At 39.7% G+C, this 13871-nt stretch overlaps 1 protein-coding gene across 3 annotated transcripts in view; it reads right to left on the bottom strand.

Moving 5' to 3' along the window:
- Positions 1 to 13871, bottom strand: part of LOC140132618 (carbonic anhydrase 2-like) — a 32516-nt gene that overhangs the window by 6321 nt on the left and 12324 nt on the right. For all 3 annotated transcript variants that reach the window (XM_072151600.1, XM_072151598.1, XM_072151599.1), the window contains exons 4-5: positions 2662 to 2780; positions 1268 to 1360 (exon numbers count right to left, since the gene is read on the bottom strand). In XM_072151600.1, coding sequence (XP_072007701.1) covers positions 1268 to 1360; positions 2662 to 2780 — 212 coding nt within the window. The remainder of the gene's footprint in view (positions 1 to 1267; positions 1361 to 2661; positions 2781 to 13871) is intronic.

A 13871-nucleotide genomic window follows, 5' to 3' on the forward strand; every position in this document is an offset into this window, starting at 1 on the left:
ATCACAGCGCAGAAGCGACACATGCAGGAAATTGGACGCACGACCTTAGTGAATCCCGGCTGGACCCGAATCCTCGTCAAACAACGCACCGCGGGATCGCGAATGGACCGGGTAAGTAAATCTGCCCCATTGTCTTGCCGCAATGAGGTAAGGCACTAAAGAGAAGTGCTCTGTGGTAATAAGACATCTGCGGGGGATTCCTGCAAATCTAATATGGAAAGCCCACCGCCCCATACACCAGCCATTTCAACAAGACAAATGTCATAGTGGATTTTTTATTTCATTTTTAACGATGTCTATATTTCAACAGCAAAAATGCAATTTTAAGGGAAAAACAGATTTCATGTGTCTGCTGTTATATATTTTGCACTCGTGTGCTTTTTCTGACATATGAGATAATGGTATTTTACTCCTGCCCTGTGACTACGACTATAGTGACTATCCCATCTTCATTCTTAGAAATCACTTCACTACAATGACTAGAAAGACAGATAGGAGGGGTAACTGGTCAAACTGCATTTGTTTAGTCTACAAACAATAGACAAAACATTGACATATACTGTATCTATGTAATCAGGAAACACACAGCTGTCATAGCCGCCACCTACCTGTCCTATAACTACTGCTCTCAAGATTGTCAGTGTACCTCACCCTTCAACAAACTAAATCAGTAGTACTTCTGCTTCTGCCGATTTTGTGACTTATCTTAATTTTCTAGCAGCCTTGGTGGGAGAAGATCTAGTTGCTGTGACTTATCCCTATCTCCTCTTAGTTGACTTATATGATCTGATACGTCAATAGCATCTCACTCAGCCAAACCAGTTCCCTACACTGTACTGAAGAGATGCAACCACGTCGAAACAGCGCTGCCTACAGTTGGGAATCTGTTCCCTCTGGCTTTAATCCCTACATCATGTCATTTGGCTTCTGGAAAGTCTTGCTTGATGGTAAGTGGGCTGCCATATAAGGTAGCTGAGAGGCAATGTTGTCCTTATCCCATTCTGGAAAACATATTTGCATATTTCCCAGAATCCCCTGGTGGAGCATCAATGGCTATACATCTTCACACGCCTACAAGTTGGCGTCAGGGTACATTTAGACAACCATGTGGTTGCCTGGACTAGATCCCGGACAAGCACAAGGCTGGAAGGAAGAGGGGTGAGCGCTCTTCACCCCTCCTCCCTGCATAGGCAGCCGAGCAGCCGTGATAAGTCTTATACTTTGCCGCGCAACTAGATCATCACGCATCTATTTCTGGCTAACTTACCTTCAAGAAAACACCTACTACCGCCAATCCATCGCAGTGCTTCACGGCTTCACCAAAGCTGCCGTACTTTGTGTTCCAGTGCACCAAGTGAAGCTGCCAATGAAATACAGACATGAAAAAGTTAGAAGGAGAAGGTCAATTTTTGCTGCCTACAATTAAGACAACCTCAAAGAAATAAGAAGATAATGGGGCATATTTATGAGGCCCTCTGCGCCACGCCAGTAATGCTACCACTTGCGATTATTTGCCCCAATCTGCCACCTTCATGTCAGTGGGCCTGAAGGGGTGTGAAGGGGGGGCGCGGACGGCCGGGAATGAAAAGTCGCCAGCTGCGGTTTTTTCTACGCCAGGCCCAGGCCCTCCCTGCCGTGGAATAAATGCTGTGCAGCCTCCCACCCTGATAAATCAAGAGGCTTCCTTCCTCCTCTTGATGTATGCCGCTGCGAATATGCCCAGCGTATGATAAATATGCCCCAATGTTTACAGATTTAAAGGGCCAGCGCGCCACTTCCGGGTTTCTTTATAAGCCGACTTCTCCCAGCAACCCCTGATGGATCTTTGATCATTTGCCAATGAGAAAGCTTTCCTTGCATTATTCTTGTATTCTGATCTCCTGTTGTGACCCCGGACCTGACCCTGACCTTGCTCCTGCTGCCAGCCCTGACCAGCTGCCCCATTCCTAATTTTGCATCTTTTATGCTCGTCCCTGACCTCGAGACTGCCTAGCGTTCCTGTACCTCGACCTTGGCTGCCACCACGGTCAAGTCACACCTGTGGAACGACCTGGTGGTTCCACGCCGCAGCAAGACCATCCTGCTTTGCAGCGGGCTCTGGTGAATACTAGGTGTCACTTTGACTCCGGTCCGAGGTGTGTCATCGTCCGCGGTGGTCCAGGGGGTTCACTACACTGAAGCCTGACAATGGCAAACTGAAGTGGATGATCTAGGAGCAGTAGATTATTCAATGGGGTGGATCTGTTTTATAAATATTGATAAAAATTCGTGTGAAATTTTGCACCACAAATGGGTAATTTTATAACAGGTTCAAGGCCCAAACTCAATGCAGTTTTTTTAGGATGGATTTTGACACATTCAGCTAAGCAAATTACTCTCATATTGCAGTGAATCACCCAGACATGGATTATCTCAGAAACCTGACTATAGTCCAAAGCCTCATCACTTACTAAACTAAAGTATTGTGACAAATCCTACATTGTGATAGTTATTCTATGAGAAGTTCTAATCCCAAGCATCAAAAGTAAAAATTTTTGGAAGTTTTTGAAAACTTAGAGTTTGACACTGGTAGAGTAGAATCGAGCACCACTGACCTCTCTTGACAAAACAACTATGACTAAACCCATAGAATTTTAAAGTTTTCAATGCTATAAAACTTACCTCAGCCTCATATTTGTGTCCATTAACGGTGTGCTCAGAACCATGTCCATCGCAGGATCCCCAGTGAAAGTGGAATTGCTTCAGCCTGTAGGTTCCTTCCAGAGCTCCACCTTCCAGCACTGTAATTCCAGAAGAAACAAGAGCTCAGCACCTTCTTATCTATGCCGGAGGAAAAGCACATCCTCATGTTCTTTTAATAAACACTTAAGAGACCACTGACCCATTAAGACTCTGACTCCAGAGATAGCCGAGGGTTTTACGGATCAGTCCAAATTAGCCAAATGAGTTGTGACATGTATATCTTGTCAATCTTCTTAAATACATCATTATCGCTTTACCTAGTGAGACTGTGAAGGCCTGACCCTTCCCTGGAAGTTCACACGTCCCACCTGTGCCCTGAATGTCCAGACTCTACAATGGCAGTCATCCATACTACATGTACAATAGCCAATACATCATATATACAGTCAGGGTAGTAGCTAAAAGGGGTACAAAAGTAACAAAAACAACAGGATCCTAAAGCACAATGGGTGGGCCTTTTGCCACGCAAGACTAAACTATTATTATAAATGGACTTGGAGGAACTTTAACGTACTTTATACATGGGTTCAGGAGCTTCATATTGCACCTCTTTATAAAAGTATTATACAAAATCTGCATTATGAGTGCTATTTACTGTAAGGACATCATTATCAATACCTCTCCCTAATCAAATGTTTCATACTCCAAATTTTAGAATTCACTTTTGAACTAATTACCAAGTTCCGACTGCTGGGACCTCCACCAATCATGAGCATGGACCGCCACCAATCACGGTGGTCCCATGTTCACTAATTAATAGAGCAGCTCAAGTATCTCCTATGGAATGGGGAGAACGATAAAACGTGGTGTACCCATTCAAAGGGTTTTTCTGAGATTTTGATTTATACAACATTCTTCTGATCCGTTAGAGTTGACTATGCTGTTGGATTTTCTAAAGAAAAAACCTAAATGAAGCGTTAGCAATATCAACAAATTACACTCAATAATAATTGATTTCTCAACACCAACAGGTTGTCCAAGGTGAGTGAAGACTGAGATGAGTGAGACACTGGACCATGCTTGGTATCAAAGTTGAGCTCTACTCACTTGAATGTACACAGGTCACACTCTTAAGTGGCCTAAGGCTTTTTTTAAAAGGTTATTTTAACCCCTTTAAGGGTAGATGCACATAATACAAAAATGTAAAAAAAATCATATGGAGATACAGACACTTTGAAATCGATGTGCTTTAAAGCTACTATATATGTGCAGAATATTTACTTATGGAAATGGACCTGACCTATGGATTTTGTAGAAGTACAGAAAAACGAATAATAATAATAATAAAATGTATGCAGATAACACCATGCTCTATGTCTGACTGGAGGAAGATGGGGCACGCAGCATGAGTTGTGAATATTTAGCACATTATCTACATAACACATAGAGCAGATATTCGGGGGCCCTACCTTGCTGCTACAGCACGGGGCGTATCAGTGCACCGCAGGAGCCCGAATGAGACATCTTAATATTCAGTCTAAATTCATGGGATGAAACCAATTAATGCCACTCCATGTACCAGGGCTGAGGGGCACAGAGGGTCACATTGTCCCAAATACATTATTGATGTAAAAGTCATCTACACTTATTTGCATGACAAAGGCAAAATACATTCAGGAATATCTCTATATTAACCCCTTTATCATCGCTGGCAGTTTTTGGCCTCTGTGACACAGCAATTTTTTTATCATCAGAATCATCTGTTGTGTAGATGACATTTTCATAATTCTAACTCTGGGGAGGAATTTTTAAAAAATTTCTCATGTAAAAATAATATTAGCTCAAAGGACATCTACCGCCAGGATAAAGTATTGTAAACCAAGCATACTGACTAACTGGTGTGTGCCCCCTCTAGCAGAAACCACTCTTTTTATGAAAAAAAAAGGTTGTAACAATTATGCAAATGAGCCTGAGGGGCTCCAGGCTCCATGGACATCTATAAAAAAAAACCTGGAGACCCTGAGACTCATTTGCATAATTTTTATAACCATTCATTCATAGAAACAAGGACTTAAACATCTAAAAGAAGAGCAGGTCCTGTCAGAGGGGACATACACCAGTATGTCAGTGTGCTAGGTTTACAATCCTTCATCCTGGTGGTAGATGTCTTTTAATGCTCTGGATTGATCTGCTACAATTTTTATAGTATAGTTATAGCTGATGAATGAAATGTAATAAATCTGCTTAGAAAACGGTTCAGGAGAGGAGAGAGGGGTTGAACTGAATAGTTACTTTCAAAACTTTCAGTGAGGGTGTATTTTATTATCCATAACTCAAAACCCAATATCAGGATTTGGGGTCTTAAGAGCCAACTTATAGGATTCTATGGTGATCAACGTTCAACTCAACTGCAGGAGGACCACACATTTTATGGTTTTATGGTAAAGTGCGACCACCTAACAATAACTTATTAAAGGGGATTTTACTATTTTGATGATAATGAAGCATTTCTAATCATCAGTACAGTACATCAGTTTCCTTAAACCCACGGTAAACATATAACCAACTGGTTACGTTATCAAACTTTATTCCTCCATTCAATCCAGAAAAGTAACATTATACTGTTTACAGTGAAGGGGGAAAGTAACCTGATAGCATTTCTGGTTCTAGACAGAGAACATTTGGAATACATTTGTAACTGTGTGTATCTAGTGACATACAATCTACAGGTTATATAATCCTCTGTGTCAGTGCTCGGGCCGCCCCACTAGATAACACCTTATTGTTTGCATAAGCCATTGCGGTATCAGCAGTCACGTACAAGCTTGCACCTATTGTTCCTGAAAATGCAAAGCTTAACAGATGAAGAACCGCATTCAAAATACACAGCGGAAATGGATTTCCTCTCTAATAATTTGTGTCCCATATTTACTAGACATTGTGGACATTGTTACATTTTTATGTTATCACATCACTATCTTAACTGTTTTTGATTGACATTTTGTGATAGCTAAGAACAATGTCGGGATATGATGGGTCTATTCTCCATTCGTGGTTATTTTTTTGTACTTTCAAATAAACAAAAGCCAATTTCATGAAACAAAGGCTAATGCTCCTTCCATATACATTAGATAACTTTCAGCAATTTTTATTGGACAGATAACTCTTCCAATAATAATAATAATCTTCATCATCATATTCCGTAGTGCTTAACAGATCAAAGGGAACATGTACAATTATGATATTACACTACAGAGTACAAACAGTCATATGCAAAGAGTTTGTATGCTCTCTCCGTGTTTGCGTGGGTTTCCTCCGGGTCCTCCGGTTTCCTCCCACACTCCAAAAACATACTGTTAGGTTGTTTAGATTGTGAGCCCCATGGGGACAGGGACCCATTTGACATGCTTTGTGCAGCGCTGCGTAATCTGTGTGCGCTATATAAATAAAGAATTATTATTATATGGAACAATAGCAGTGAGCTCACTGATATACCAGTACCATTGCCTTGGCTAAAAGAAAATCCAGTGTACCGTCCTCTGTCCTTTGAAAGGAAAACTTTATTGGGGCTCCAGCATACAAAAAAACCCCACTTATTAAAGATCAATGCGTTCCAGCATAAGCCTTATTCCCGATCTCTCTAAGGTTTGTACCGAAACGTGTCGATCTTTTACAAGTGTTTTTACTTGATGTATTGTATGCTGGAGCACCAATAAAGTTTGCCTTAAAAAGGACAGAAGACGTTGTCCTGGATTTTCTTTTATTTCATGTATTTGCTTCAAATTTGAGCGTTCCGATTGCAGTCTGTTGGTCCGGCAGCGAGGGGTAAGAGGGCTGGATTTAGGATTGAACTTTTATATTGGCTTGGCCAAAAGTACATGTCTAATGAAAGGAGAGGAAAGCTACAAAAGTTTTCTCAAAGTTGGAATAAATTTCAACTTGCTAGATCCTTATCTCCGCCATCGAAGCTGAATCAGGAAGCCCCACTGAAATCAACAGATTCAGTCGAATTTAATCTGATTTTAATCCTTAAACTGGTTCCTACAATGTAAGCATCCTGAAAACTACAACCTTACTAAATATAGGACACAGGCTTCCAGAGCCCAAGTTTAATGTCAAAGGTAGAAATAGGTAAGTACATAGTAAAGTGGAGGTATGTGTCATACATGGAGCTAAGCTGCTGCATCTAAGTTGCCCTGTTAGAAAAGACTTATTATTCATATGCTGTTTCCAAAATTTTCCAAAATACTTGCTGGGCATGTGCCCCTAATTTCAGTAAATTAAACACCAATAGTCGCACGGCTTGCGACCACAAATACCCTTTCTCCACCATGGTTAATTAGAAAAAACTATCTTTTTTTCGAATTATTTTAAGAATTGGTAACAAAGGAACATTATTTAAAAATGAACAAACAGACAGTATAAGGAAGGGTCGATGGAGTATTTCAGTAAGGCCCTGGCAATGAACCTGGTTGCTAGTTTTGCACCCTATGAACTTTTCCCACATCCAAAAATAAAGAAAAAACAACAACGAAAGGGAAATCGGGGGCCAAAACCTTCTAAGGGGCCCATGGCCACTCAAACCTCTCACACCAAATTTTATACTGAGAAGGGCCCATGAAATCATTGTACATCTGTTTATGCTCTCAATACACTGGTACAAAAGAGCCATTTCAGGACCTTTGAAGGTCCTCCAAAGGTCTTGAAACCACAGATTAAAAGCAGACAGAAATTAGCATCTTCTATTCCTCAAGAAGCTGATTCTAGCACCTGATGTAGGAAGTGATTCCAGACTTGTAGGGGCTATAATACTCATACAGCCCAGAGCCCATGGCAGTCCACCCCTGATGTTATATGTAAGGATATGTAAAAACTATGTCATAATGCGTCCTTTGAAGCTTTTTAGATAAGGGTAATTGTTGAAAGAACAAAGTATTATTGTCCACCTGACAAAGGTCACAAAGGTTATCAGCATATGGAGCTTCAGTTATAGGATCTATCATCCAGTCTCCTGCTTGGTGAATAGATCTGTGTGTTTGTGTGTCTTGCATCTATTTTACCAATTTTCTAAGCAAGAACAAATATTTAATGAGTTTTATATCAAACTCTTTTTAATAATTTATGTTGTCTAGCGGGTCTTCTTTTGCCTCTGATAATCAGTTGTTATGACGGGAAGAAGTTTGTTGTCCTTAGAAAACTAGTGTATAAGATTACACATCATGTATTTTGTTAGATATAAAAAAAAACCAAATAGCAACTTCCAATAACAAAAAATAACAAGAATAAGAAAAAGTTTTGATTTAAAAAATGGCCGCTGATAAATGTTAATAGGAATCTCATTGGTCATTAAAGGCAATACTTTTTTACAAGTGGAAAAAATTTAATAATTCTTCTAATGGATGTCAAAGGGTTCTAATATTTTTATAGGTCCAAACAAAAGTGAAACCAAAATGATATTTTTTAGAGCTTCCTGTCATAAAAGTAGGAAGTACTAATACATTTAGACTTCTTTGGTCTTTTGTTTTAATTGTACTATGACATTAAACAACCTCCATTATGGATATCACAGAAGGAGCCTTCTAGATTTGCATATACTTCTGATTTTATACCAAGACATGCAGAGCTGTCACGGGTGACCCAGCGATCCATGTCTCGGATCGCGGGTGCAACCGTGTGCTGCTGCCACGCGGCTCCCCTGGCTCGGACCTGCACTCCCCGCTCCTGTGATTTAAAGGGCCAGTGTCCCTCTAATTGGCGCTGGCTAATCTGACGCGCCCCTTATAGTCCGGCACCTCCCTTCACTCTCTGCCGGATCTTCAAGTCATTCAATTGAAGTGAAAGCCTCCTGTGTTCTTCCTGTGCATTTCCAGACGCCTCCGTGTTTCCCATGTTCCGGCTAGTACCATCATCTCCCTCGGTGGTCCAGGGAGTCCACAGACTCTAGCTCCAAGAGACTCTCCCACACCCTCGTGTGTGACAAGAGGTTACTGCAGTGGATTCCATATGAGACCAGAAGAAGAAAATATTGTCCCATTCTTCATTATGAAGAAGTACAGGGTCACATGGACTTGTTGTGCCACTGTACAATAAGTCAAAGTTGCCAAAATTTTTGCCACAAAGTCAAATCTGCCACAAAGAGTCAAAATTGGCAGAAAATTACTAATTTTCCAGGCCAAGTGAATGTAACGATAAAGAATGAGACTATATATTTCTAGTTCTTATCTGTAGCAAACAAAATTGTGCAAATATCCCAATCTATATTATAGTTTAAAGGACCAATAAAATATAATGTAACTATACACCTCTCTCTATCTCTCTCTATGAACCTGCACTTGTAGATCCATACATCTAAGAAGTGATATTATATTATTATGCAGAGATAAGTAGAGAACTGATACTGGACATAGTAACCAGTCACCAGCCTCTACTATAATACACTCTTCTGTCCACATAACAATAGTCCATTGTGTATTGCAGTCGTTTCTGGATATTGTAATTAGCTCGGTGTTCAGTAACCATTGTATTCTTGACCTACAGGGCATGACCATGATACAGGCTCTGATCCGAAGACTAGGTATCAATTACATAAGGCAAAAAAATTTGGAAACCATATTATAAAACGTCTTACTATACCAGCAAGGAACATATACAATACTCAACCAACACGGTAATCCAAAAGAACTGAAATTCCAAGCTTAAAACAATCTAATTTGGACATAACATAAAAGTTACCAGGTCTATTGTTTATTGGATGAATAAACTATTAGATCTTACTGATATCATGTCCCATTTCTGAATCTAGAACCATAGATTACAATGTAAAGTAATTGTTATTATATGTGACGCCGATTCCAAGGATTGTTAAGCGATTCCTGTCTTCATACATTATATGCAAGGAGCCATGATATGTATATATAGAATGTATCCGAGGGTTAAACCATCCAAATTGCTTCACGGCTACATATTGTCTTTTGTTCTCTACTTTTAGCAACAAGAAACCTGACTCCATAGTGATGCAGGGATCCGATTCTTGTAAAACAATTTTATTAATACTCAGTTTACTTTAAGTTCAGTGAAAATCTCATTATAAAGGAACCATAAAATCAGATTTTATTGTTGTACTTGGACAGTATGTCTTCTCTTTCCACTTAAGAGGATGTAGAATATGGCAGATTTCTATATACATTAGTAAGGATAAGAAGCACAAGACTACATTCAATGCACAAAGGTCGGAACATTGTAGGGGATTAGGGGGTTCGCTCTAGATTTGAGCGGGTCATCCAAGATTTGATATGATGACGCTGAAATGCTGCTATTTGGAAATGGAAAAGCAAAGGACAGACATGAAGAGTTAGTCCTAGAGCTAGACCCCCAGCTGTCCCTACCTATTTGTCTATTACTACACTAGATGGTAGGTGACAATTGGTCATCGTTCCCTTCCTGCGTCAAAGTGAAAACAGGGAGATAAAAAACCAAAGGAAAACCAAATAAAAAAGAATGGTTCTATGAATACGGGTCAAAGGATACAGAAGTCCAGAAAACACTAGCACCCTCCAAAAAAGACCTATAGCAAGAACTAGAGAGTAAGTAGGCAATCTTCTTGTAAGATACCAGAGTGCCTGTCCAGAAAGTTATTGGACTGAGCTCAATAACTTCCAGATAAACCAGACCAGCAGAGGAGGAATGTGAATGGAGGAGGCATGTGTCCATCAAAGCTAGATAAGCCGTCTGCAGCCCAAAACAAAGTCAACTGGAGACAAAAGTATATGGTGGAAATCAATGTAAACAGCCTGGCGTAAAATAAGGCAGTGTTCAGACTAGTGCAGGACTGAATGCAAACTATGTACACATTCACAGCAGCGTATCTCCTGCCATACTTTACAGACAGAGGATGGCACTGAAGCATGAACAGGCACAGAAGTTCGAGAAGATTTGGTTTTGGACCGCTACTTTAAAAGATTTGACTGAAGTGAAGCAGAAAAAATTCAGAATTGATTCAGTACCTAAAAAATTTACTAAGTCTACAACCAATGACTAGATTCACTCATCTCTAGTTTGCTCCTGTAATTTGCATTGGGTCTCAGAACTAAAGATAGACAAACTAATTTGGAAAGTCTGCAGGGAATATACCGCAATGCAGCAAGTGGTGATAAATATCCGGCACAAAGAGGCAAATACTTTGCATGCAAAGACGTGAAGGGCAATGAATGAGGGTGCGCTTCTATTTCAATGAAAATACATATTGGATTTATTAGCATTTTCTCATTTAAAGGGGCATTTCAGGCTCTATCCATAGTATATAGGTCATCACTAGTTGATCTATGAGGGTGCAATGGCGACATGGTGATACTCCGGTCGGTAGTCATATCTGCATTCATAGTTCAGAAAGAAATCTCAAAGAAAACCAGATAATCACTGAAATATAGGAAAAAATGTATGAATATGATGACCACTAATGACATCTAATACACTGCTGTCTACAATGCATTGAATACTTGAGCTCCTTTCTAGATGAGAATATTATGATATCGAGATATAAGTAGTGGAAGTCGGTTACACAAGTTTTATCTAATGACTTGTTGCCCACCAACCCAACTGACCACGGTAATTTTTCATATAAGATTTATTATCCCACTGATCCGCGGTTCCAGGGCTCAAACAATAAGGTAAACATTTTCCTATATTTGATGTCTATGATAAATATGCAATTACAATGATATTTAATGTACAGATGCAAGGCCAATCCTCCCCATTCACCGTTGTTGGCAGAACAGGACATGTTCATCCACTACAATTATAAGAGACAGATAATTGGCCTGTGTAAAAGGCTTTCATTCAGCTCAGTTATAAGTATATCGAGGGCCACAATAAGATAACAAAATAGGATGTGAGGAGGGAAAGGTAAAAGTTATTAATATATAGTTAGAATATATTTGTATCACTTTCTATTGTATTAACCAAAATATAGAAGTTGGATAAAGGCAAAAAGAGTTCTACCGACTTCTATATCATTATGTTTATTATTTATTTTTGTAACATCACTGTGTGTATTATCCCTGTACTGTGACATCACTGTGTGTATTATCCCTGTACTGTGACATCACTGTGTGTATTATCCCTGTACTGTGACATCACTGTGTGTATTATCCCTGTACTGTGACATCACTAAGTGTGTTATCCCTGTACTGTGACATCAATGTGTGTGTTATCCCTGTACTGTGACATCACTGTGTGTGTTATCCCTGTACTGTGACATCAATGTGTGTGTTATCCCTGTACTGTGACATCACTGTGTGTGTTATCCCTGTACTGTGACATCACTGTGTGTATTATCCCTGTACTGTGACATCACTGTGTGTATTATCCCTGTACTGTGACATCACTGTGTGTATTATCCCTGTACTGTGACATCACTTTGTGTATTATCCATGTACTGTGACATTACTATGTGTATTATCCCTGTACTGTGACATCACTTTGTGTATTATCCCTGTACTGTGACATTACTATGTGTATTATCCCTGTACTGTGACATCACTGTGTGCATTATACCTGTACTGTGACATCACTGTGTGTATTATCCCTGTACTGTGACATCACTGTGTGCATTATACCTGTACTGTGTATATTATCCATATACTATAAGATTACTGTGTGTATTATCTCTTTACTGTGACATCACTGTGTCTATTATCTCTTTACTGTGACATCACTTTGTATATTATCTCTGTACTGTGACATCACTGTGTGTATTATCCCTGTACTGTGACATCAGTGTGTATAATCCCTGTACTGTGACATCACTGTGTGTATTATCCCAGTACTGTGACATCACTGTGTGTATTATCCCAGTACTGTGACATCACTGTGAGTATTATCCCAGTACTGTGACATCACTGTGCGTATTATCTCTTTACTGTGACATCACTTTGTATATTATCTCTGTACTGTGACATCACTGTGTGTATTATCCCTGCACTGTGACATCACTGTGTATTATCCCTGTACTGTGACATCACTGTGTGTATTATCCCTGTACTGTGACATCACTGTGTATTATCCCTGTACTGTGACATCACTGTGTGTATTATCCCTGTACTGTGACATCACTTTGTGTATTATCCCTGTACTGAGACATAACTGTGTGTATTATCCCTGTACTGTGACATCATTGTGTGTATTATCTCTTTACTGTGACATCACTTTGTATATTATCTCTGTACTGTGACATCACTGTGTGTATTATCCCAGTACTGTGACATCACTGTGATTATTATTCCTGTACTATTAGATTACTGTGTGTATTATCCCTGTACTGTGACATCACTGTGTGTATTATCCCTGTACTGTGACATCACTGTGTATGTTATCCCTGTACTGTGACATCACTGTGTGTTATCCCTGTACTGTGACATCACTATGTGTATTATCCCTGTACTATGAAATAACTGTGTGCAGTATCCCTGTACTGTGACATCACTGTGTATATTATCCCTTTACTGTGACATCACTGTTTGTATTATCCCTGCACTGTGACATCACTGTGTGTAATATCACTGTACTGTGACATCAATGTGTGTATTATCCCTGTACTGTGACATCACTGTGTGTATTATACCTGTACTGTGACATCACTGTGTGTGGTATCCCTGTACTGTGACGTCATTGTGTGTATTATCCCTGTACTGTGACATCCCTGTGTGTATTATCTCTGTACTGTGACATCACTGTGTGTATTATCCCTGTACTGTGACATTACTGTGTGTATTATCTATGTACTGTGACATCACTGTGTGTATTATGCCTGTACTGTGACATTAATGTGTGCATACTCTCTGTACTGTGACATCTCTGTGTGTATTATCCCTGTATTGTGACATCACTGTGTGTATTATCTCTGTACTGTGACATTAATGTGTGCATACTCTCTGTACTGTGACATCTCTGTGTGTATTATCCCTGTACTGTGACATCACTGTGTGTATTATCCTGTACTGTGACATCACTGTGTGTATTATCCCTGTACTGTGACATCACTGTGTGTATTATCCCTGTACTGTGACATTACTGTGTGTATTATCTCTGTACTGTGACATCACTGTGTGTATTATCCCTGTACTGTGACATTACTGTGTGTATTATCTCTGTACTGTGACATCACTGTGTGTATTATGCCTGTACTGTGACAT

This window comes from Engystomops pustulosus, chromosome 5 (assembly GCF_040894005.1).
Source record: "Engystomops pustulosus chromosome 5, aEngPut4.maternal, whole genome shotgun sequence".
NCBI lineage: Eukaryota > Metazoa > Chordata > Amphibia > Anura > Leptodactylidae > Engystomops > Engystomops pustulosus.